Source organism: Nerophis ophidion, linkage group LG25, assembly GCF_033978795.1.
Source record: "Nerophis ophidion isolate RoL-2023_Sa linkage group LG25, RoL_Noph_v1.0, whole genome shotgun sequence".
Lineage (NCBI taxonomy): Eukaryota > Metazoa > Chordata > Actinopteri > Syngnathiformes > Syngnathidae > Nerophis > Nerophis ophidion.
Window position 1 is genome coordinate 2,264,057 of NC_084635.1, and position 26,238 is coordinate 2,290,294.

Genomic DNA, 26,238 nt, shown 5'->3' on the forward strand with positions numbered 1-26,238 from the left:
CAGAGGTCGGGTCGCGGGGGCAGCAGCCTAAGCAGGGAAACCCAGACTTCCCTCTCCCCAGCCACTTCGGTTTAGCTCTTCCCGGGGGATCCCGAGGCGTTCCCAGGCCAGCCGGGAGACATAGTCTTCCCAACGTGTCCTGGGTCTTCCCCGTGGCCTCCTACCGGTTGGACGTGCCCTAAACACCTCCCTAGGGAGGCGATCGGGTGGCATCCTGACCAGATGCCCGAACCACCTCATCTGGCTCCTCTCCATGTGGAGGAGCAGCGGCTTTACTTTGAGTTCCTCTCGGATGGCAGAGCTTCTCACCCTATCTCTAAGGGAGAGCCCCGCAACTCGGCGGAGGAAACTCCTTTCGGCCGCTTGTACCCGTGATCTTATACTTTCGGTCATGACCCAAAGCTCATGACCATAGGTGAGGATGGGAACGTAGATCGACCGGTAAATTGAGAGCATTGCCTTCCGGCTCAGCTCCTTCTTCACCACAACGGATCGATACAACGTCCGCATTACTGAAGACGCCGCACCGATCCGCCTGTCGATCTCACGATCCACTCTTCCCCCACTCGTGAACAAGACTCCCAGGTACTTGAACTCCTCCACTTGAGGCAGGGTCTCCTTCCCAACCCGGAGATGGCACTCCACCCTTTTCCGGGCGAGAACCATGGACTCGGACTTGGAGGTGCTGATTCTAATTCCGGTCGCTTCAAACTCGGCTGCGAACCGATCCAGTGAGAGCTGAAGATCCCGGTCAGATGAAGCCATCAGGACCACATCATCTGCAAAAAGCAGAGACCTAATCCTGCGGTCACCAAACCGGAACCCCTCAACGCCTTGACTGCGCCTAGAAATTCTGTCCATAAAAGTTATGAACAGAATCGGTGACAAAGAACAGCCTTGGCGGAGTCCAACCCTCACTGGAAATGTGTCCGCCTTTAATCCCAAGAACACCAGTCCTACCGTCAAGCATGGTGGTGGTAGCATTATGCTCTGGGCCTGTTTTGCTGCCAATGTAACCGGTGCTTAACAGACAATAAATGGGACAATGAAAAAGGAGGATTACCTCCAAATTTTTCAGGACAACCTTGGGTGCAGTTGGGTGTTCCGACAGGACAATGACCCCAAACACATCAAAAGTGGTAAAGGAATGGCTAAATCAGTCTGGAATTAAGGTTTTAGATTGGCCTTCCAAAAGCCCTGACTTAAAAGTGTGGACAATGCTGAAGAAACAAGTCCATGTCAGAAAACCAACAAATTTAGCTGAACTGCACTAATTTTGTCAAAAGGAGATGTCGAAAATTCAACCAAAAGCTTGTGGATGGCTACCAAAAGCGCCTTAATGCAATGAAACTTGCCGAGGGACATGTAACCAAACATTAACATTGCTGTATGTATTATGACACAGCAGATTTGGTAACATTTTCAGTAAAGCCATAATAAATTCATAAAAGAACCAAAGAACCAATGAATATTTTATGTGACCAACAAGTATGTGCTCCAATCACTATCACAAAAAAATATGACTTGTAGAAATTATTGGAAACTTAAGACAGCCATGTTCTTTACAATGTATGTAAACTTCTGACCACAACTGTACATAACTCATTGATAACAAAAACAAATGAAATTTAGAAAACCATCAGCTGATTAGAACCGCAGAACGTGAACTATAGTCTGGAAAGGCCCCTAATCGCAGCAACACATCAATTTGCTGATGCATCACCTAATCAATGTCCAGCTAAGTCATCATTATGTTGTTATCCTTCTAGCTGGTGGTCATGTTGATCCTGGCAGCTCTAAGCAGGAGGAATAAACTCTGCCAAGGATTCACAAGAGCATCCTCCAGTATCTTCAGGTGGGTTTCACATTTAAAACCAGGGGTGTCCCGATAGCAGCAAAAAGATAAGTATCGGACGATATCGACTTGCATCTAAAATCTCTAGTACAAGGAGTCCTTCAGTGTTTACTTGAGCACAGCTGGACAGCCAGTTAACATCCAAATGACCTCCAAAAGGCAAACAAGGTTGGTATTTTGTTCTATTTTAGTCAATTCCTTTATGAAAAGGTAAACATGGTAGTCTACAACAGGGGTCAACAACGCGGTGCCCGCAAGTAGCCCGTAAGGAACAGATGGCCCGTTCTAAAAATAGCTCAAAAAGCAGCACTTACCAGTGAGTTGCCTCCATTTTTTAAATTGTATTTATTTACTAGCAAGCTGGTCTCGCTTTGCTCGACATTTTTAATTCTAAGAGAGACAAAACTCAAATAGAATTTGAAAATCCATGAAAATATTTTAAAGACTTGGTCTTCACTTGTTTAAATAAATTCATTAATTTTTTTACTTTGCTTCTTATAACTTTCAGAAAGACACTTTTAGAGAAAAAATACAACCTTAAAAATGATTTTAGGATTTTTAATCACATATACCTTTTTAACCTTTTTAATTCCTTCCTTTTCTTTCCTGACTACTTAAAATTCAAAGCCCACCAAGCTGCACCAAACTTTTGGTGCCTTGTTGACACAGAAAAGTACAGTGGTGTATGTGTAGCGGCTATGAAGGTTGCAAGCCAGTTTGGTTCAACTTGTCTTTGTGAATTGGCCTTTTCTGACATGAACTTCTTCAAGAACAAACACAGAACACATCTGCAAGACTCTCTCAGAGTTGCAGTGTCAAGTTACACAACAGAGTACAACACACTAGTTAACAGCATGCAATGCCAGGCTTCCCACTAACTGACAAAGAAACAGATAACAGATTTGGTGTCCAGTTCAAAGTGTGACATGATTTATTTAAAAATGTGAGAGTTAACTATTTGTACAAACATGGTGCGAAGTAATTCATGATTTGTTATATGTTAGTGGATAGCTAGTTAAAATGGGATATTGTGGTTTCAAAAGACTGTCTTAGAAGTGATCATTTGAAAATGTTCAGTTTGAAAAATGTGCACTAAGAGCAAATATAAAAATAAAGTTTTGCATATTGATATTTATCTGTTTCTATATATATTTATTGTGATAAATCACTAAGATGATCAGTGATTCCACAAAGATAAATATCATTAATTATTAATAATAACATAGAGCTGAAGGTAAATTGAGCAAATTGGCTATTTCTGGCAGTTTATTTAAGTGTGTATCAAACTGGTAGCCCTTCGCATTAATCAGTACCCAATAAGTAGCTCTTGGTTTCAAAAAGGTTGGTGACCCCTGGTCTACGAGACACTGGGAGCTAGCAGCTACACAACAGCTAGGCACACAACAGCACACAAGCTAGACATACATCATAGGTGTCCTTAATTGAACAATGCTGCAGTCTAGAGTGTTGGCGCTAGGAATTTTCAAAATGGGGTCCCTGGGACCCCATCAAGTCATAAAAATGGGGTCCCACAGTACATTTTTGGGGTCCCACTTTTTTGTCACTGTTTTGAAAACAAATGATAAATGTATGCATCATCCTGTTACATCTCACATTCTATATTGTGTTTTGCAAAAAGGTTGTCATAAAGCGCTATATAAATATAATTCACATAACACATAACACACATAACGTTACTTGATTCATAATAAAAAATAATAGAAAATAAAAAAATTTATGCATACGTAAATTCATTCACTTTCTTCTTTCCTTCATGGATCTAAACTTTACCGCTGCCGGTAGTTTTTTCTATGTTTTTATTTAATAAGTTGTAGGTGTATTTATTTTAGTATACAAAAAAAATTGTTTCTGTCATGGAATTATGACAATCGTGTGCCAGGGCATGCAAACATTATTTATTTAACGCTTAAATGTCAAGAGATTCAGATCTATCCATCAATTCTAAATTGTTGTTTTTTTTTTTGTTTGTTTTTTTTGTTTGTTTGTTTGTTTGTTTTCTGCCCTTTTGTCAAAGAAAACTAAAAGCAAAATCTTCCACAAAAACTATTTTTCAAAGAGGAAAATTTGATGTGAAGTACTAAAAGCTTTCAATAGGTCAATAATTCAGAAAAACATTGATTTTGATTCAATATTATGTTTTGAGCGATGACAGTTTTAAAGGAAAAAAAACAGCTTTGTTTTATTAGCCAACATTGCAACTTTTTCTAAATTACATTTCACCTGTAAGCTTTTTTATTCCACTTTTTTTTTATGTTTTTGTTTCTCTTAATAGTATTTTCAGAATGTGCCCTGGGCCTTTTAAAACATTAGCAGCGGGCCGCAAATGGCCTCCGGGCCACACTTTTGACACCCCTGCTATAGATAATAAAACATTTAATCTGATAAGCCTATCGATAAAAAGCAGCGCCTGGCGACACATGCACGTTTATCATAATGCACAGTCAGCATCTCTGCTACAGTAAAGAATGACGGCGATGACGTCACTGTCAGCGATGCGAGCCACACTTGCTAACTTGTCAGAAACTTCTCCAAGAGGCTCCTTCTGAACACTCCTTGCACATTAAAAGCCTACTGAAACGAGATGTTCTTATTTAAACGGGGATAGCAGCTCCATTCTATGTGTCATACTTAATCATTTCGCGAGATTGCCATATTTTTGCTGAAAGGATTTAGTAGAGAACATCGACAATAAAGTTCGCAACTTTTGGTCGCTAATAAAAAAGCCTTGCCTGTACCGGAAGTAGCAGACGATGTGCTCGTGACGTCACGGGTTGTAGGGCTCCTCACATCTGAACATTGTTTATAATCATAGCCTGAAGCAGCAAGAGCTATTTGGACCGAGAAAACGACAATTTGAGCGAGGATGAAAGATTCATGGATGAGGAAAGTTAAAGTGAAGATTTAAATTAAAAAAAATAAGGCGAATGCTCCAAGCGGCGGGAGTGTGAGCGTTTCAGATGTATTTAGACACATTTACTAGGATAATTCTGGAAGATCCCTTATCTGCTTATTGTTTTGATGAGATTGTAAAGTCATACCTGAAAGTCGGGTGGCTGCGGTGAACGCCAGTGTCTCTGAGAGAAGCCAAGGAGCCAAGATCACAGCTACCTTTTTGAGCTGCAGGAGGAGGTCGCATAATCCACTGACGTCTTCGGTAAGAGCCGACTTAATATCACAATTTTCCCATCCAAAAACTTGCTGGTTGACGTAGAGAAACATGTTCGCTTGACCGCTCTGTGTTAAAGCTTCACAACAAACAAAAAAACACCGGCTGTGTTTGTTTTGCTAACGGCAGCTGCAATCCACAACTTTCCACCAACAGCATTCTTCTTTGACGTCTCCATTATTAAGTGAACAAATTGCAAAAGATTCAGCAACACAGATCTCCAAAATACTGTGTAATTATGCGATGAAAAGAGACAACTTTTAGCCGTGTGTGGTGCTGGGCTGAAATGTTCGCTCCAACCAATAACGTCACAAGCACACGTCAACATAGGCGTCATCATTCCGCGACGTTTTCAACAGGATACCTCGCGGGAAATTTAAAATTGCAATTTAGTAAACTAAAGCGGCCGTATTGGCATGTGTTGCAATGTTAATATTTCATCATTGATATATAAACTATCAGACTGCGTGGTCGCTAGTAGTGGCTTTCAGTAGGCCTTAACCCAGGGGTAGGGAACCTATGGGTCTAGAGCCAGATGTGGCTCTTTTGATGACTACGTATGGCTCTCAGATAATTATATTTATATAGCGCTTTTCTCTAGTGACTCAAAGCGTTTTACAAAGTGACACCCAATGTCTAAGTTACATTTAAACCAGTGTGGGTGGCACTGGGGGCAGGTGTGTAAAGTGTCATGCCCAAGGACACAACTGCAGTGACTAGGATGGCGGAAGCCGGAATCGAACCTGCAACCTTTCAGGTTGCTAGCACGGCCACTCTCCTAACCGAGCTAAGCCGAGTAACCGTGTAATACTCTTCCATATCAGTAGGTGGCAGTCGGTAGCTAATTGCTTTGTAGATGTGGGAAACAGCGGGAGGCAGTGTGCAGGTAAAAAGGTGTCTAATGCTTAAACCAGGGGTAGGGAACCTATGGCTCTAGAGCCAGATGACTGCATATGACTCTCAGATCAATCTTAGCTGACATTGCTTAACATGATGAGTAATGAATAATTCCACTTGTAATCACAGTGTTAAAAATAATGTTCAAAATATAAAACATTCTCATGCATTTTTAATCCATCCATACGTTTTCTACCGCACCTGTTCAAGAAGTTGCGTTAATGGTAAGGAGTTATTTATTTATTATTGGTTAGTGTGGGGCTTGCCCTCCTGGGGGTTCTTCAGACCCCCAAGCACCGACATGAGAGCCTGTTTCAGGGTTACAATATTGTTTTATTTTTCAATATGTCTCTCAGTTGCTTTCCAGCAATAGTATTTCCAGCCCCAACCCAGTCTCTCCTCCTGGCTGTTGCTTGTAACAGAGCGACAGGTGATTAGATAACAAGGCCCAGGTGGGCCATCTACGCACCTGTCGCTGCAGGCCCGCAGGCCACGCCCCCTCCACAGTTAGCTTCAGAACAACAATGTTATTACAAAGAATAAGAGACCTACTATACTCTAGAAATGTTGGTCTTACTTAAAAATGCACGTGTTTAGTTGTGTTCAGTGTTAAAAAAAAATATTATATGGCTCTTACGGAAATATATTTTAAAATATTTGGCTTTTTGGCTCTCTCAGCCAAAAAGGTTCTCGACCCCTGCCTTAACCCTTCAAAAGGCACATATTTTCCCTGTTTGTTGACCTGCAAAGTATGTTTTTGGGATGGAGAGTGCTGGACTGCACTCTCACTATTATGTTAGATCCACTATGGACTGGACTTTCACAATATTATGTTAGACCCAGTCGACGTCCATTACATCCGGTCTCCCCTAACAGCTAGCCCAGGGGTCGGGAACCGTTTTGGCTGAGAGCCATGAAAGCCAAATATTTCAAAATGTATTTCCATGAGAGCCATATAATATTTTTTAACACTGAATACAACTAAATGTGTGCATTTTTAAGTAAGACCAACATTTTTAGTGTAAAATAAGTGTCTTATTCTTTTTAACAACATTGTTATTCTAAGGCAGGGGTCACCAACGCGGGCACCAGGTCGCCCGTAAGGACCAGATGAGTCGCCCGCTGGCCTGTTCTAAAAATAGCTCAAATAGCAACACTTACCAGTGAGCTGCCTCTATTTTTAAAATGTTATTTATTTATTGGCAAGCTGGTCTCGCTTTGCTCGACATTTTTAATTCTAAGAGAGACAAAACTCAAATAGAATTTGAAAATCCAAGAAAATATTTCAGAAAGACAATTTTAGAGAAAAAATACAACTTTAAAAATGATTTTAGGATTTTTAAACACATATACCTTTTTACCTTTTAAATTTCTTCCTTTTCTTTCTTGACAATTTAAATCAATGTTCAAGTACTTTTTTTTTGTAAAGAATAATAAATACATTTTAATTTAATTCTTAATTTTAGCTTCTGTTTTTTCGACAAAGAATATTTGTGAAATATTTCTTCAAACTTACTATGATTAAAATTCAAAAAAATTATTCTGGCAAATCTAGAAAATCTATAGAATCAAATGTAAATCTTATTTCAAAGTCTTTTGAATTTTTTTTTAATTTTGGTTCTGGAAAATCTAGAAGAAATAATGATTCGTCTTTGTTAGAAGTATAGCTTGGTCCAATTTGTTATATATTATACCAAAGTGCAGATTGGATTTTAACCTATTTAAAACATGTCATCAAAATTCTAAAATTAATTTTAATCAGGAAAAATTAGTAATGATGTTCCATAAATTGTTTTTTTAATTTTTTCAAAATGATTCGAATGAACTAGTTTTTCTCACATTTTTTTCGGTTGAATTTTAGAGAGTCGAAATTGAAGATAAACTACGTTTCAAAATTGAATTTTCATTTTTGGGGGGGATTTCTCCTCTTTTAAACCGTTCAATTAAGTGTTTTTTTTTATAGTTTATTCTCCACAAAAAAACTTCCGTAAAAGGAAATAAAATGTACGACGGAATGACAAACAGAAATACCCTTTTTTTTAATATATATATATTAGGGGTGGGCAAATTAATGCGTTAATTACGAGTTAACTCATCAATCTATTAATGCCGACAATTATTTTATCGCACATTTGCGTATGTTGTTTACATGCTTTTATTTTGTTAACGCCTTTTCTTATAAAGATGGCGTCGCCCGGATGGGCTTTAGCGTCGAGGGGCTCTTGGTAAAGATGGAACATTTGGGAAAAATACCGGACAATTCTGCAAATTTCATGGCTGGCTTACAGCGTGGTCACTCCGGGATCACTTACGACCGCCAGACAATTCTGAATGTGGATAGATCGGGCCGTTTTGGACTGAATGAGGCGTGCTTGCTAGACCGGCTAGCTAGCATGGGAATACTTTGCCGGCTACATCCAGCGGCCTGTGAAGCAGCGGAGTATATGTGTTGTCTGTCTATTTATGAATAATGCAGACCAGGAGTGTTGGCTGACTTCTTAACGTTTGCTTTCAGAGCGTGCATATCACAACATACAAGATGCCGTCATGGCGACACAACCTATACATGCTCCTCACTCCTGTTGCATGCTGGGTAGGGTAGTTCTTTTATTCCCTGGCTCATAACATCACAATATAGTACCATGTATATGATGCGTTCAGTTTATCAAAGCACCAAGCAAACAATCGGAAAATTCCCATCATATCAATTCCTAGATATGGTCATAATTATTTTAAGTGCACTACGCAGAATAAACACAACATTATTAATATTGCTACTACGGATAATTTGATCCAAAATTCCCTAAAACAGCCCACTACCTATAATATAGGTTTTTTAAACATAAGATCCCTGATAAAAAAAAATGTTTCTGCTGTTACCTCAGAAATTGCCTGTTCAGATGTTATGATTGTGGCTCAGAGATTTGTATGTAGATTATATTTATTTTCCAGAACAAACAGGATAACTTAAATACCCTGGCAGTGGCAATAAGCTTAAATGTTTGTATTTACATTTTTCGAGTTGATTTTCATAAAATATGCTATTTAACTGCTACTGTTTAAAAAGGACTGATTTAAATTGTGTTTGCACAACAAATGTTTTGGCGCTTTTGTTCATGTGGGAGAATATTCCAATAAAGGTGCACTACACACTACTTTTGAATTCTTTATTGGGCTTTGCGTATACAATGCAGTTAATCGCGATTAATCTGAGGAGTAGTGCGATTAACTTCGATAAAAAAATTTAATCGTTGCCCAGCCCTAATATATAGATTTATTTATTAAAGGTAAATTGAGCAAATTGGCTATTTCTGGCAATTTATTTAAGTGTGTATCAAACTGGTAGCCCTTTGCATTAATCAGTACTCAAGAAGGTTGGCGACCCCTGTTCTAAGGTAACCTATAATAAATAAAATACTTCTTACCATTAATGCAACATCTTGAACAGGTGCGATAGAAAACGGATGGTTGGATTAAAATGCGTGACAATGTTGTATAATTTGAACGTTATTTTTAACACTGTGATTACCAGCGGAATTATTCATTACTTATCGTGTTAAGCAATGTCAGCTAAGATTGATCTGAGAGCCAGATGCAGTCATCAAAAGAGCCACATCTGGCTCTAGAGCCATAGGTTCCCTACCCCTGGTCTAGCCTGTCTCCATCCTCGAACGATGTCGATACAGCGGGAGATAAAAGTGAAGTTTCCATGGACTCACGAAGACTAAAACAACTAATTTACTGGAGACATGTCACAGGATGGGCTTCACGGTGGCAGAGGGGTTAGTGCGTCTGCCTCACAATACGAAGGTCCTGCAGTCCTGGGTTCAAATCCAGGCTCGGGATCTTTCTGTGTGGAGTTTGCATGTTCTCCCCGTGAATGCGTGGGTTCCCTCCGGGTACTCCGGCTTCCTCCCACTTCCAAAAACATGCACCTGGGGATAGGTTGATTGGCAACACTAAATTGGACCTAGTGTGTGAATGTGAGTGTGAATGTTGTCTGTCTATCTGTGTTGGCCCTGCGATGAGGTGGCGACTTGTCCAGGGTGTACTCCGCCTTCCGCCCGATTGTAGCTGAGATAGGCGCCAGCGCCCCCCGCGACCCCGAAAGGGAATAAGCGGTAGAAAATGGATGGATGGATGGATGTCACAGGATGAAGTTAAAAAGGTTGACTTTAGACTCACCTTAGTGTTTACCATGACGTCATTCTTTTGCCAGCCCGTCGCGGTAAAGTTGTCCGAGTGCAAACTGTGGTTGAAAAACACTGTTTAAACAAAGTATGTGTTTTAATATATATTGAAACTTAAGAATATAAATAACACCAGCATGGACATAACAAGATGTTAATATACTGTGATTAAAAAAACAACAGGTGTAAACAAGCCGCAATAGCAATACTTAGCAGTGCAATGCTAGCTAGTAGCTAGTGAACAACATAGCTGTAATTCCGACTATAATGTTCTTAAAACATCACTAAAACATTAAACAAAGTTAGTAACGGCCATTAATACTTCAAATGTATCCTAAACAACATTAAAAACACTCACATCATCGATGACTCCTGCACTGATTGAAAGCAGCATGAAAACGAGTACAGCAGGTAAACCCGGAAGCGGAAGTGAGACTATCTTCTTCTCTTCTTCTTTTGCATTTATGGCGGTTGGCAAGCAACCTTCTGGTGTGCATTAGCGCCACCTACTGTAATGGAGTGTGGACCGAGGTGGATCCCTCCTCTATATTCTTTTATTTAAACCAGTGTTTTTTAAATATGTGTATATTGCTTTATATCCTATGTTTTCTGAATGCAATCCTAATATACTTCCCACTTCTAACCTAATATTTTCTTTTGCTAACTTATTTTCCAGTATTTCTCTTCCTCTATTATATTTCCTACATTGTGTTAAAACATGGTCAACATTCTCTATTTGATGGCAAAAATCACACAGCCCTGTAATATGTTTGCCTATCAATTTTAGTGAACTATTTAGATAAGTATGTCCTAATCTCATTCTAGTAATAATGTATTCTTCCTTCCTATTTCTATTCCTCCTCTCATGACACCTACTCTCCTCTGGACTTTGTAAAACTCTCTACCTTTTATTTCCTTATTCCAATGATCCTGCCACTTTTTATTGTGTTCTATCTTAATGATGCTCTTCACTTCTTCTTTACTGTGCTTAATCTCCATGTTTACAACTTTTAGTGCTTGCTGGTTTTGCGTATCTATCAGCTAACTCATTTCCCTCAACTCCTACATGAGCAGGAACCCAGAGAAATGTTACCACACCTCCCGCTTTATTTATCCTGTAGATTGCCTGAACTATTTCATAAACTATATCTAGTCTTGTGTCTGATGTTATGTTTTTTATGCTCGTCAATGCACTGCTGGAGTCCGAGCACACGACTACTTTCCTAGCTTTGTTTTCCTCTATCCAGTTAACTGCCATATAAATTGCTACCAATTCCTCCGTAAAAACAGTTTATCACTGATTCTTTTATTCAACACTATATTTCCTTGTGGGATAACTGCAGCAGCTCCTACTTTACTATTTATAGTTTTTGATGCATCTGTGAATATCATGATGTTGTCAAAACACATTCCCTCAATCCATTGTTCTATTTGGTAACTATTTAAATGTCTATTCTTCAGTAATTGCATGTTTACCTTTGTGTTGTCATACATCCACGCTGGTATTGCAGGAATTGGTACTGTAGGGCTCACTTTAATATTGTCAATTTGTGTTTTGTTACATATATCTCCTATTATCCACTCAAAACTATTCATTTTTTTCTTCTCTTTTTCTTGGCAGTTTATTAGCACTTGACGGGTTGGATGTCCTTGCTTGGATCCTTTTAAGTTTGCCCAATAAACTGCTGAGAGTTGATCTCTCCTCATGTTCAAAGATTTTTCGTTCATTTCTACTTGTAATGCTGCCACTGGAGTAGATTTAGTAGCTCCACAACATAACCTTAACGCCTGCGACTGGATCCGGTCTATTTTCTCAAGTAGTGTTTTTGAAGCAGATTGATAAATAATGCATCCGTAGTCGATAACAGATGGAATTAAAGTGATATATATTGTTTTCAATGTCAACCTATCAGCCCCCCAATCTTTACCCCTCAAAGCCCTCATTATATTTAACACCTTTTCACTTTTCTCCACTATTTTGCTGATGTGGGTTGACTAGTTCATATTTTTATCAAACCATATTCCTAAATATTGAAATACTTGTACCTCTTCTATGTTTTCTCCATAGAGTTTTATTTCCTCTTTGTAAAATGTATGACTTTTGTCTTTCCAACAGAGAATCTTAAACCCCAAGCCGTCCCCCAGTCTTGAACATTATTTACCGCTTTTTGAATCTTCTTTTCTGTATGTTTTGTATTTCTACCTCTCTTCCACATCACTCCATCATCACAAACAATGCCACCTCCACTAACCCTTCCACTTCACTAAAAACTTCATTTATCACGATGGAAAATAGTACTGGACTTATTATACTCCCTTGTGGGGTCCCATTTTCCACTTTGTATTCTCTGCTATATTCATTCTCTATTTTTACTAATAATGTTCAACTTGTTAAAAAGTATTTTATCCATCTGTACATTCTTCCTCTAATCCCAATCTTATTTAGTTTCATCAGCAACCCCTGTTTCCACAACATATCATACGATTTCTCTATGTCAATAGTAAAACCCAATATCTAAGTTCCATGGATTGTAGTCAGCTGGAGGCGTGTCTTAATGAAATTAAACAATGGATGTCCGCTAACTTTTTGCAACTCAACGCCAAAAAAACGGAAATGCTGATTATCGGTCCTGCTAGACACCGAACTCTATTTAATAATACAACTCTAACATTTGACAACCAAACAATTAAACAAGGCGACACGGTAGAGGGGGTCCGGTCCGATCCGGTGGCCATGTACTGCTTGCCTGTGTATCGGCTGGGGACATCTCTGCGCTGCTGATCCGCCTCCGCTTGGGATGGTTTCCTGGTGGCTCCGCTGTGAACGGGACTCTCTCTGCTGAGTTGGACCCGCTTTGGACTGGACTCTTGCGACTGTGTTGGATCCATTGTGGATTGAACTTTCACAGTATCATGTTAGACCCGCTCGACATCCATTGCTTTCCTCCTCTCTAAGGTTCTCATAGTCATCATTGTCACCGACGTCCCACTGGGTGTGAGTTTTCCTTGCCCTTATGTGGGCCTACCGAGGATGTCGTGGTGGTTTGTGCAGCCCTTTGAGACACTAGTGATTTAGGGCTATATAAGTAAACATTGATTGATTGATTGATTGATTTAAACCAGTGTGGGTGGCACTGGGAGCAGGTGGGTAAAGTGTCTTGCCCAAGGACACAACGGCAGGGACTAGGATGGCGGAAGCGGGGATCGAACCTGGAACCCTCAAGTTGCTGGCACGGCCACTCTACCAACCAAGCTATACCGTATTGGCATGTGTTGCAATGTTAATATTTCATCATTGATATATAAACTATCAGACTGCGTGGTGGGTAGTAGTGGCTTTCAGTAGGCCTTTAATGAATTATTGTGACCACTAGGTGTCGCCAAAAACAAAGTACTGCTCAATTTAATTAAAGTGAAGTGAATTATATTTATATAGCGCTTTTCTCTAGTGACTCAAAGCACTTTACATAGTGAAACCCAATATCTAAGTTACATTCAAACCAGTGTGGGTGGCACTGGGAGCAGGTGGGTAAAGTGTCTTGCCCAAGGACACAACGGCAGTGACTAGGATGGCGGAAGCCGGAATCGAACCTGCAACCCTCAAGTTGCTGGCACGGCTGCTCTACCAACTGAGCTATACCGCCCAGAGTGTGTGTACGTCCATCCCAGTTAATGAATGAGTTAAAGCATGTTGAATATCAAGTGACACATCACCTGTCAGCTATTTCTGTACATTTTTTTTACAGTCCAACCAATTTCCTGGATCAGACCCAGAAGAAAGGTGTGACCATGGCAGTGTTTGGACTGGTGTTCAGCAGGTTGGCCATGCTGGTGATCGCAGCCGACCCCCTGCCGTTCTCCAAAGACACTCCAGCTGAAATCAAAGGTATATGTAGAACGGGAAACTTTGTATTCATGCAACATAAAAACGAACAAATACAAAGACCTCATTCATGTGCGTGTTTTGCTTCTAGAGTTCATGAAGATAACGGCCATCTTCTACTATCCCATCCTCTACTACCCCCTGATGGTCTGCAGCACTCTGCAGAACAAAGCAGGTTACGTTTTCGGGACTCTGCTCTCCTTCAGTCATTTTGGAGTACAAATGTGGCAGAAGTTTGACTGTCCTAAGACTCCGGAAGTAAGACCTGAATCAATTTTACAAACCTCCAAACCAGTGAAGTTGGAACATTGTGTAAATGGTAAATAAAAACAGAATACAATGATCTGCAAATCCTTTTCAACTTATATTCAATTGGACGGACTACAAAGACAAAATACTTAACGTTCGAACTGGAAGACATAACATTTTTGCAAATATTATCTCATTTGGGGTTTGATGGCTGCAACATGTTTCAAAAAAGCCAGCACAAGTGGCAAAAAAGACTGAGAAAGTTGAGGAATGCTCATCAAACACTTATTTGGAACATCCCACAGGTGAACAGGCTCATTGCGAACAGGTGGGTTCCATGATTGGGTATGAAAGCAGCTTCCATGAAATGCTCAGTCATTCACAAACAAGGATGGGGCCAGGGTCACCATTTTGTCAACAAATGCGTGAGCAAATTGTCGAACAGTTCAAGAACAACATTTCTCAACAAGCTATTGCAAGAAATTTAGGGATTTCACCATCTAAGGTCTGTAATAACATCAAAGGGTTCAGAGAATCCGGAGAAATCACTGCACGTAACATTGAATGCCAGTGACCTTGGATTCCCCAGGCGGTACTGCATCAAAAAATGGCATCCGTGTGTAAAGGATATCACCACGTCGGCTCAGGAACACTTCAGAAAACCACTGTTAGTAACTATAGTTCGTCGCTACATCTGTAAGTGCAAGTTAAAACTCTATTATGCAAAGGGAAAGCCATTTATCAACAACACCCAGAAACGCCACCTGCTTCGCTGGGTCAGTGGTCATCTAAGATGGACTGATGCAAAGTGTAAAAGTCTTCTGTGGTCTGACGAGTCGACATTTCAAATTTTTGGGGGAAACTGTGGATGCAGTGTCCTCCGGAACAAAGAGGAAAAGAACCATCCGGACTATTCTAGGCGTTAAGTGGAAAAGCCAGCATGTGTGATGGTATGGGGGTCTATTAGTGCCCAAGGCATGGGTAACTTACACATCTGTGAAGGCACCATTAATGCTGAATGGTCCATACAGGTTTTGGAGCAACATATGTTGTCATCCAAGCAACGTTATCATGGACGCCCCTGCTTATTTCAGCAAGACCATGCCAAGCCACATGTTACAACAGCATGGTTTCATAGTAAAAGAGTGCGGGTACTAGACTGGCCTGCCTGTAGTCCAGACCTGTCTCCCATGGAAAATGTGTGGCGTGTTATGAAGCCTAAAATCCCACAACAGAGACCTCAGACTGTTGAACATCTTAAGTTGTACATCAAGCAAGAATGGGAAAGAATTCCACCCAAAATTGTTCTCCTTCGTTCCCAAACGTTTACTGAGTGTCGTTAAAAGGAAAGGCCATGTAACACAGTGGTAAAAATGCCCCCGTGCCAACTTTTTTGCAACGTGTTGCTGCCAATAAATTCAAAGTTAATTATTATTTGCAAAAAAATAAAAAGCTTCTCCATTCACACTTTAAATATATTGCAATCCATACAATTGAATATACGTTGAAAAGGATTTGTAAATCATTGTACTCTGTTTCTATTTACAAATTACACAACGGGCCAACTTCACTGCTTTTGGGTTTTTGTACATCAGCATATCCAATTTAATTCTTAAAAAAAAAAGTTTTCGTGATGGTACTGTCCTTACGTTCTCTTCACAGATCTATAAGTTCTACTCTTTGCTCGCCACTTTGCCTCAGCTGGCCTGCCTGGCTTACCTTTGCATCCAATTTCCTATGCTGTTTTTCCGAGGAACACAGACTGAAGAGGTGAGAAATGTTTGTGAACGGTAACATCTTTTTTCTTCAATAAAACAGACGAGAGTATAAGAATCACACATCCACCAACCAGGACCTATTTGATTATACAAACTTAGAGAAGTTACTTCAACCATCACATTCCAGCAACCAATGTATTATTGTGTGAATGCTCTAAAGCACAGGTGGCAAACTCATTTTAGATCAGGGGCCACATGGAGGAAAATCTACTCCCAAGTGGGCCGGACAGGTATAATCACCGCACGATAACTTAAAAATAAAGACAACTGCAGATTTTTTTGTTGTTGTTTAAAAATAGAACAAGCACATTTTAAAATTGTACAAATCATTATGATGTTGCGGTTAATAGTATTCTATCTTTATTTGTCTTTATTTATACTTTCTGAATACATTTGTTGTGTTTACTAAGTGGAGATGACGGCAAACCGACAACAGGTGGCAGTAATGTCCAAAGATTTATTTAAGATATATATATTAACCATACATATATAAATATGATAATCGAACAATAGAAAATAAACTAAAGAAATGGAGTGTGAACTAGATCCAAAAGGGAATAGGTGACGGACTATGTGGAGTATTTAGCTGAGGTGTGTGTTATCAAAGTGTTGACGAGAGCGAAGGAACGAGGAAGTCCGTGGGGCGGGCAAAGGATCCAGGGCGAACGAGAGGCGTCGGGAGAAACGTGTCCAAGCGGGAGGTCGAGGATCCAAAAGGGGCAGTCCGGGAGGCAAGGGGAACAACAGGGGATAAAAGCAGAACACGGGGAGCGACAGGTACAGAAGTCTATACTCCGACGAGCAATGATAGGTTGTCCAGGCTTAAGAAGGCAGTTCGCTCATCAAGGACAGGTGTGTTGATTGCTGGAAAATGATTGCACCTGGTGGCTGCTGCAGGCCACGTCCTTGGATATATACGACCGTGGGCGTGTCCCGAGGAGCGCACAGACGGATGAGCGGCGTTGGCAGGAGTCTGAGCCGTAACAACATTATGTGATAAAGTTAATCAGTCAACTCATTGGTGTTAGTTTTCAATCCATAAAGATAAAAAAATTATATCAAAATCAAATTATCGGATGTTATTTATGTAGTTTGATCATTTTCCTCGACTGATGTACTAACATGTGGTTTATTTTGTACATATTTAGCATCATCTGCAAAGATATACAAAATTGCCACTGCGACATCCAGTGGACACATTTAGAACAACTCTTTCTGTCATTCAAGAATTTCAGGTTAATTTTTATACTTAGCAAACTCCTACCGCGGGCCGGATAAAACCTGTTCGCGGGCCTGATCCGGCCCTCGGGCCGTACGTTTGACACGATGCTCTAAAGCAGTAGTAGGGAACCTATGGCTCTAGAGCCAGATGTGGCTCTTTTGATGACTGCATCTGGCTCTCAGATAAATCTTAGCTGACATTGCTTAACACGATAATTACGAAATAATTCCGCTGGAATTCACAGTGCTAAAAATAACGTTCAAAATACAAAACATTCTCATGCATTTAAATCCATCCATCCGTTTCCTACCGCACCTGTTCAAGAAGTCCCAATATTGGTAAGAAGTATTTTATGTCACGATGGGGGGGGGGGGTGGGGGGCGGGCGGGGCGGGGTCCTTCTCCCAGGAAGGCAGACTGACTACTCGGGACATGGCATTTAGCTAAAAACATGACTTAATTTAAACTAAAAAAAGATACTAACAAAAATCGCTCACAGCGGAGGCACAACTTGGGCTAAGAAGAAAGCTAACGCATAAACAGACTAAGAACATAAATCAAACAAAACTTACTTGGCATGAAGCACGAAACTATGGCAAGGCATGAAACAAATCAGCACAGAGCAAGAAAAGATCACATTGACGCCAGGGCGACTGACTGGCAAACACAAGCTTAAATACTGCCTCCGATTAGTGCTCGGGAAGCAGGTATTTTGTCCACCAGAGACAGGTGGACAAAATGAGTAACCAAGAAAACCAGACAAGGGAGTGGAAAAAAAACAGGAACTTAAAGAGTCCAAAAGACAAACAGCACATGGCCAAACAAAAACATGATCAACAGACATGACATTTGATTTATTATTGGTTAGCTTCAGAATAACAATGTTATGAAAAAGAATAAGAGACTTATCATACTCTAAAAATGTTGGTCTTACTTAAAAATGCACACATTTAGTTGTATTCAGTGTTAAAAAATATGATATGGCTCTCACGGAAATACATTTAGAAATATTTGGCTTTCATGGCTCTCTCAGCCAAAAAGGTTCCCGACCCCTGGTCTAAAGTGTAGAAAAGGGTTCAAAGTGTAGGGAAATGGTGGTTTCATTCTCCAAGGTGTGAATGCTGGAACAGTTCAAATCGGTTGAGAAATGTGAGAATTGTGCAAGTTTGAGAATTGGTGAATTGGGCATTCAATTAAACTTTGATACAACTTGTAGATTTACTAATATTAACTCACATAGTTAACATTCAGACTAGGGATGGAATGGTTTATGACTGTTCATGACCGTTCAAACCCTAACGGCGGCGATTCAAGTAAATGTAATCAATAACACAAATGATGCCTACTTTGACTGCCAAGAACCAAAATATCAACCAATCAATCTTTTAAATTGTAATAAAAAATCTCATGAAAACAAAATTAACAAAACTGATTTTGCTGCCAGGATCCGGACAGCAGCTACTACAGCGACTATGTGAAGTCTCTGCTCCGGAAGAAGAAGAAGTCTTCAGCGGTCAGGTGACTATTGTTTGTGTTTAGTATTCTAGTGGACAAGATATTCATGCTACAAAGTGTTATTTCGCGAAGGAAAAATAGCATTTAAACATTTTATTTATAATATAAACTAAAGACGCTACAAAACACAAAACCAGTGAAGTTGGCATGTTGTGTAAATGGTAAATAAAAACAGAATACAATGATTTGCAAATCCATCCATTACCTACCGCTTATTCCCTTCAAGGTCGCGGGGAGTGCTGGAGCCTATCTCAGCTACAATCGGGCGAAAGGTGGGGAACACCCTGGACAAGTAGCCACCTCATCGCAGGGCGATTTGCAAATCCTTTTCAACTTCTTTTCAATTGAATAGACTGCAAAGACAACATATTTAATTCCAACTGAATTTTTTTTTTTTCCGCAAATAATCATTTACTTGGAATTTAATGCCAGCAACACATTGTAAAAATAAATTTTTACCACTGTGTTACATGGCCTTTCCTTTTAACAACACTCAGTAAACGTTTGGGAACTGAGGAGACACATTTTTGAAGCTTTTCAGGTGGAATTCTTTCCCATTCTTGCTTGATGTACAGCTTAAGTGGTTCAACAGTCCGGGGTCTCTGTTGTGGTATTTTAAGCTTCATAACACGCCACACATTTTCCATGGGAGACAGGTCTGGACTACAGGCAGGCCAGTCTAGTACCCGCACTCTTTTACTATAGAGCCACGCTGATGTAACTGGAGGCTTGGCATTGTCTTGCTGAAATAAGCAGGGGCGTCCAAGTAAAATACTTTGCTTGGATGACAACATATGTAGCTCCAAAACCTGTATGGACCATTCAGCATTAATGGTGCCTTCACAGATGTGTAAGTTACCCATGCCTTGGGCACTAATACACCCCCATACCATCACACATGCTGGCTTTTCAACTTTGCGCCTATAACAGTCCAGATAGTTCTTCTCTTCTTTGGTCCAGAGGACACGACATTCACAGTTTCCAAAAAACAATTTGAAATATGGACTTGTCAGACCACAGAACACTTTTCCACTTTGCATCAGTTCATCTTAAATGAGCTCGGGCCCAGCGAACCTGTGTGCGTTTCTGGGTGTTGTTGATAAATGGCTTTTGCTTTGCATAGTAGGGTTTTAACTTGCACTTACAGATGTAACGACGCACTGTAGTTACTAACAGTGGTTTTCTGAAGTGTTCCTGGGCCCATGTGGTGATATCCTTTACCCACTGATGTCACTTTTTGATGCAATGCAGCCAGAGGGACGAAGGTCACGAGCATTGCCGCTTATGTGCAGTGATTTCTCCAGATTTCTCCGGACCTTTTGATGTATTACGGACCGTAGATGGTGAAATCCCTAAATTCCTTGCAATATCGTTGAGAAATGTTGTTCTTAAACTATTCGACCATTTGCTCACACATTTGTTCACAAAGTGGAGACCCTCGCCTCATCCTTGTTTGTGAATGACTGAGCATTTCATGGAAGCTGCTTTTATACCCAACCATGGCACCCACCTGTTCCCAATGAGCCTGCACACCTGTGGGATGTTCATTCCTCAACTTTCTCTGTCTTTTTTGCCACTTTGGCCAGCTTGTTTGAAACGTGTTGCTGGCTTCGAATTCCAAATGAGCTAATATTTGCGAAAAATAAAAAAATAAAAAAAGTTCACCAGCTGGAACGTGAAGTATCTTGTCTTTGCAGTCTATTTAATTGAATATGAGTTGAAAATGATTTGCAAATCATTGTATTCTGTTTTTATTTACCATTTACACAACGTGCCAACTTCACTCCACACGGAGGATTAAATTCACCTATTGTGCTCTTTCAATTAGCTTACTTTAAAAAACACATCTGTGACTGTCTGGTTGTTTTTTTGTTCCAAAAAAAAAAAAAGTAGCTCCTGCGCATCTGACAAACCGACACTGATGGAGAGACTTCTGGAAGTGCCCAAGAGTTATATTTACATTCCAGAAAAAGGTGTGTGCATTTTGGACCGATTACAACTTTTATCTTCCCGTGATAAATAATAAAAACAATGTTTTCCCCTTTTTTCAGTGTTCCGATTCCCGCTAAAGTTGGCCGTTTCAGTGTTTGTGGCTTTTGTGGCGCTGTACCATGTAAGTGGACTTGAATGGGGAGGTGTGCAAAGGGACTTTTCTCCCAATAGTTAAAAAAGTCTTGACTACAGACAGTGATCTTGTTCCTTCTCTCATTCTTGACATGTCCTGAAGGTTACTGTATTTCCCAGACTGTGGAGCGCACCTGTATATCAGCCACACCCACTTCATTGGAGGGAAAACCTTTTTTTTTTGCCATATATTATATGGAAAAAAACGGAGACTATAAACCGGAGATCTTAAATATATATATGTATATATCAATGTTCATTTATATAGCCCTAAATCACTAGTGTCTCAAAAAAAATAATATATATATATATATATATATATATATATATAGGGAATAAGCGGTAGAAAATGGATGGATGGATGGATATATATATATGTTTGTAAAATAAGTTATTTACACAGAATGTTTTTTTACATGACTATTTATAGACCTTAAATGTTTCCAAACAGTGTCTGTAACATGGCAGTAAAACAGCCGATCAAACAAAACTTTTGTTTTGTTTGATCAGCAATGACACAACGTTACGACGACCGGGGCTGGAGGAGATACTTTTTAGAGGCGGTATAGTACCAACAATGATTCATTAGTATCGAGGTACTATACTGATACCGGTATATTGTACCACCTAACGCCTCGTTCACAATATCTGATTTTTTAGCCCTCAAGTGACACAGATCTGATGTTTTAAACATCTAAACAAGTGACGTCAAGTCACATTTGGGGCCGGACTGGAGTCTGATTAAAAATCACATTTTACTTGCCGTGTAAACAGTCAACTGGAAGAAAAAAATCATATCTAGGAAAAAAAATTTGATTTGGGCCACTTTGGCCTACAGTGTAAACGTAGTCTTAATATCCATACAATGATTGACTGATTGAACTTTTATTAGTAGATTGCACAGTACAGTACATCCATCCATTTCTACCGCTATATTCCGTACAATTGACCACTAAATGGCAACACCCCAATAAGTTTTTTAACTTGTTTAAGTCCGGGTCCATCCATTCATCCATTTTCTACCGTTTATTCCCTTTTGGGGTCGCTGGTGCCTATCTCAGCTACAATCGGGCGGAAGGCTGCATACACCCTGGACAAGTCGCCACCTCATCGCAGGGCCAACACAGATAGACAGACAACATTCACACACTAGGGACCATTTAGTGTTGCCAATCAACCTATCCCCAGGTGCATGTCTTTGGAGGTGGGAGGGGCCTATCCCCAGGTGCATGTCTTTGGAGGTGGGAGGGGCCTATCCCCAGGTGCATGTCTTTGGAAGTGGGAGGAAGCCGGAGTACCCGGAGGGAACCCACGCAGTCACGGGGAGAACATGCAAACTCCACACAGAAAGATCCCGAGCCTGGATTTGAACCCAGGACTGCAGGACCTTCGTATTGTGAGGCAGACGCACTAACCCCTCTGCCACCGTGAAGCCCTAGGGGTCCGGGTCCACGTTAATCAATTAATTTATGATGGGACACTGTTTCCAAAACGGGTTAGCTTCTTGCTCCAAAGGAAGGTAATCTTCAACCATATGGAAAACATGTTATTTCGTATTATAGCAGATACTACACCCATTTTTTGCATTACCTGAAATTTTCATGAAAACTGGGTACATCCCACCCAGACAGTTATGAGTGGTTTACGTACTATGCAACAAAAGTTCTATTATACTTAAGCACTAGGAGCCTAGATTCTTGTCTGGGATTTAGCTTGTTTTTATGACAAGTACAGTAAACACGTGACAAATGCAAATATGTTCTGTCTTTCAGACTGCACTGTTGTTAATTGTGTTGGTAGTCCCAACTCTCCACATCGTTCGCGCCGGTATCGACGAGAACATCGCCTTCCTCTTGTTGGGATTTGGGATCATCCTCTCAGATGACAGAATGGAGGTCGTCAAAATTGTGACTTTCTACACTTGGCTGCTCGAAGGTTTGAGATGCATTTATATTTTTTATTTATTTATTTATTTCAAAAACTGCTGCTAGATTCAATGGATATGATGTTGTACTCCTTTTATAGTGTGCTACCTGTGTGCAATGACCCTCTCGTGTGTGGTCAGTCTGGTCATGCTCATGAGGTCGATGGTACTTCACAGGTGAGTAACCTCTCTTTTTCAACCTCGTTATTCTTTTGCCTTTCAAAAAAACAAAATTTAGTCCATTTTTGGCTCCGGACAAAATGGTGGAAGTACAGTTGATCCTCACTATTAACAGGCGCTAAAAAAACAACACATGAGTAATTGAGACACCTGTAAAAATGTCTATTTTTAACCAAACTGTTCTAGCTTGAAGGTAACATTCTCCTCTGATTTCGGATCAACATTTGCAATAAAGGTGACTACAGTAGCAGCGTTACTAGTCGTAGGAATGGGCGATACAGGTAACGTTGGTATTAATCCGATACCAAGTTGTCATGCCTGCTAATCTGGTTTTATGTTTGATCATGTTTTGTTTTTGGACTCTTGCTTCACGTTTTGCATTTCCTGGTTTGGTTTCCATGCCAACCCATTGATTTTCACCTTGCCATCCTAGTCACGCCCCGCCCCTCAGTTCTCACACCTGTTTCTCATTACCGCTTCTACTATTTAAGGATTTTACTTTCTGTCTGGGATTTTTGCATGTGCTTGCCTTCATGCCTTCATGATTACCTGCTACGCACCCTGCTATCCATGCCCCTTGTTTCGGTCACAGTGAGTGTTTTTGTTTTAGTTGTTCATAGTTCTGCCACAGTGCAAGTTTAAGTTTACAGTTTATCGTGTTTCATGCCATCGAGCAGGTGTTTTGTTTTCCTGTTTGTATTTTTGTAGCCAAGTTTTGTACCTCTTTGTTCGTTTATTTTTGTATTTAGCGGTCAAATAAACAATCATGTACTTACACTCTCGTCTGGCTAGTCCCGTATCCTCTCTGCATCGAAGAAGCAAAAATAATCCATGTCCAGGTGTGACAAGTAAATACAGGGATAGTATCGCTGATAATGTATGCCTTTATCATTGAATCATTTTGAGGATTTGCCTGTAATTGGTTGATCATGACTATAAGAACACAAACTATGAGACTATAAATCGTGACTCTGTAGTGAATGTATAACTACAGTAAATTCATCAATAGTAAATAGTTATAGTTGACAAAAAATAAATATTTACCTTTTTACGTTCTACAATTGTTCGATAAAAGTTAGTATTGCAGAATAACAGAACTTTTTTTTTTATGGTTTGTTAAATGTATTGTTTTTAATTGTGAATAAAGGTTTTAAAACCGTAAAATGATTACAGATCATGTATGTTATTATACATGGTCTAAAGTAGTGGTCCCAAAACTTATTCAATCCGGGGCCACATTGGGTTAAAATCATTTTACCAGGGGCCAGGCTATATATATATATATATATATATATATATATCATCAATCATCAGGAGATTTTGCCAAAATCTCCTGATGATTGAGGGAACCCCTCATGAAACAGATCTGTAGAGATGAAGTAGTCTTGTGATTTTTTCCCACACCTACATACATATACATATATATATATATATATATATATATACACATATATACACACACACACACACATTAGGGCTGCAAATATTTGGGTGTCCCACGATTTGATTTAATATTGATTCATGGGGTCACGATTCGATAATATATCGATTTTTTCCATTCAACGGTATTGTGAATTGTGAATTATATTTATATAGCGCTTTTCTCTAGTGACTCAAAGCGCTTTACATAGTGAAACCCAATATCTAAGTTACATTTAAACCAGTGCGGGTGGCACTGGGAGCAGGTGGGTAAAGTGTCTTGCCCAAGGACACAACGGCAGTGACTAGGATGTCGGAAGCGGGAATCGAACCTGCAACCCTCAAGTTGCTGGCACAGCCGCTCTACCAACCGAGCTATGCCGCCCCACATTATTATCGATTCAAAAACGATATTTTCCCGATTCAAAAGGATTGTGTATTCATTCAATACATAGATTTCAGCAGGATCTACCCCAGTCTGCTCACATGCTAGCAGAGTAGCATGTCAAACTTTTATAATTGTAAAGGACAATGTTTTATCAACTGATTGCAATAATGTACATTTGTTTTAACTATTAAAGGAAGCAAAAATCAGACTTATTTTATCTTTGTGAAAACATTGGACACAGTGTGTTGTCCAGCTTATGAGATGCCATGCAAGTGTAAGCCACTGTGACACTATTGTTCTTTTTTAAAATTTTTTATAAATGTCTAATGATAATGTCAATGAGGGATTTTTAATCACTGCTATGCTGAAATGATAACTAATATTGATACTGTTGTTGATAATATTCACTACTTTTGTTTTGTTCTGTGTGGTGTTTGTGTCTCCTCTCAATTGTTCTGTTTATTGCAGTTCTGAGTGTTGCTGGGTCAGGTTTGCTTTTGGAATTGGATTGCATTGTTATGGTATTGCTGTGTATTGTTTTGTTGGATTGATAAAGAAAAAAAAAAAAATTGTAATTAAAAAAATAAATAAATCGATTTTTTAAAAATGAGAATCGATTCTGAATCGCAAAACGTAGACGATTCGTATTCGAATTGATTTTTCCCACACCCCTAATATAAATATAAATATATATATATATATATACATACATACACACACACACACACACACACACATTCCTCGCGCACTAATTGACTAAAAACATGACATCAAGTGCACACTCCATCGATGGAAAAATGTATTTTTAAACAATATGATTTGCCTGAGCGGCTAGGAGACAAAGTAACAAGCAGTATAAAATGAATTAGAAAGGACAGATTTTAAAAAATAATCAAAAATTGTTTATATATCTATTTTTCTTAACTTGGGACTTCCCACGGGCTGGAGTTTGGGGACCACTGGTCTAAAGTCATGTTTTTCCCCCCTATTATTTTATTGTGAAGTGAATTATATTTAAATTATGCTTCTTTCTAGAGACTCAAAGCAACTTTCATATTGAAACCCATTATCTACATTTTTAAGTTACTTTTAAACCAGGGTAGGTGGCCCTGGGAGCAGGTGGGTAAAGTGTCTTGCCCAAGGACACCACGGCAATCATAGGATGGCGAAAGCAGGTATTAAACCTGGAACCCGAGCCACGCCGCCCCCAACAATTGCAAGGGTTTCACAAAATGTACATTACAAACCAAAAATATTGCCTTTTCCTTTAAATACATTAAATAATTACAGTGAATGTCTATATATATATATATTTATATCCATTTTCTACCGCCTCTGAGTGTATGTATATATACACATACATACAAATAAAAAATAACAAAACATCAGTACAGGAAAGAAAAAAATAAATACTACAAAACCACGTCC

General features: G+C 39.6%; 1 protein-coding gene across 1 annotated transcript in view; it reads left to right on the forward strand.

Moving 5' to 3' along the window:
- The window catches only part of LOC133543204 (receptor for retinol uptake stra6-like), a 41,171-nt gene that overhangs the window by 689 nt on the left and 14,244 nt on the right, over window positions 1–26,238 (forward strand). Inside the window, exons 3-11 of the mRNA XM_061887727.1 lie at window positions 1,770–1,855; window positions 13,876–14,015; window positions 14,104–14,270; window positions 15,924–16,031; window positions 18,705–18,778; window positions 20,666–20,748; window positions 20,827–20,888; window positions 22,672–22,834; window positions 22,925–23,000. Coding sequence (XP_061743711.1) covers window positions 1,770–1,855; window positions 13,876–14,015; window positions 14,104–14,270; window positions 15,924–16,031; window positions 18,705–18,778; window positions 20,666–20,748; window positions 20,827–20,888; window positions 22,672–22,834; window positions 22,925–23,000 — 959 coding nt within the window. The remainder of the gene's footprint in view (window positions 1–1,769; window positions 1,856–13,875; window positions 14,016–14,103; window positions 14,271–15,923; window positions 16,032–18,704; window positions 18,779–20,665; window positions 20,749–20,826; window positions 20,889–22,671; window positions 22,835–22,924; window positions 23,001–26,238) is intronic.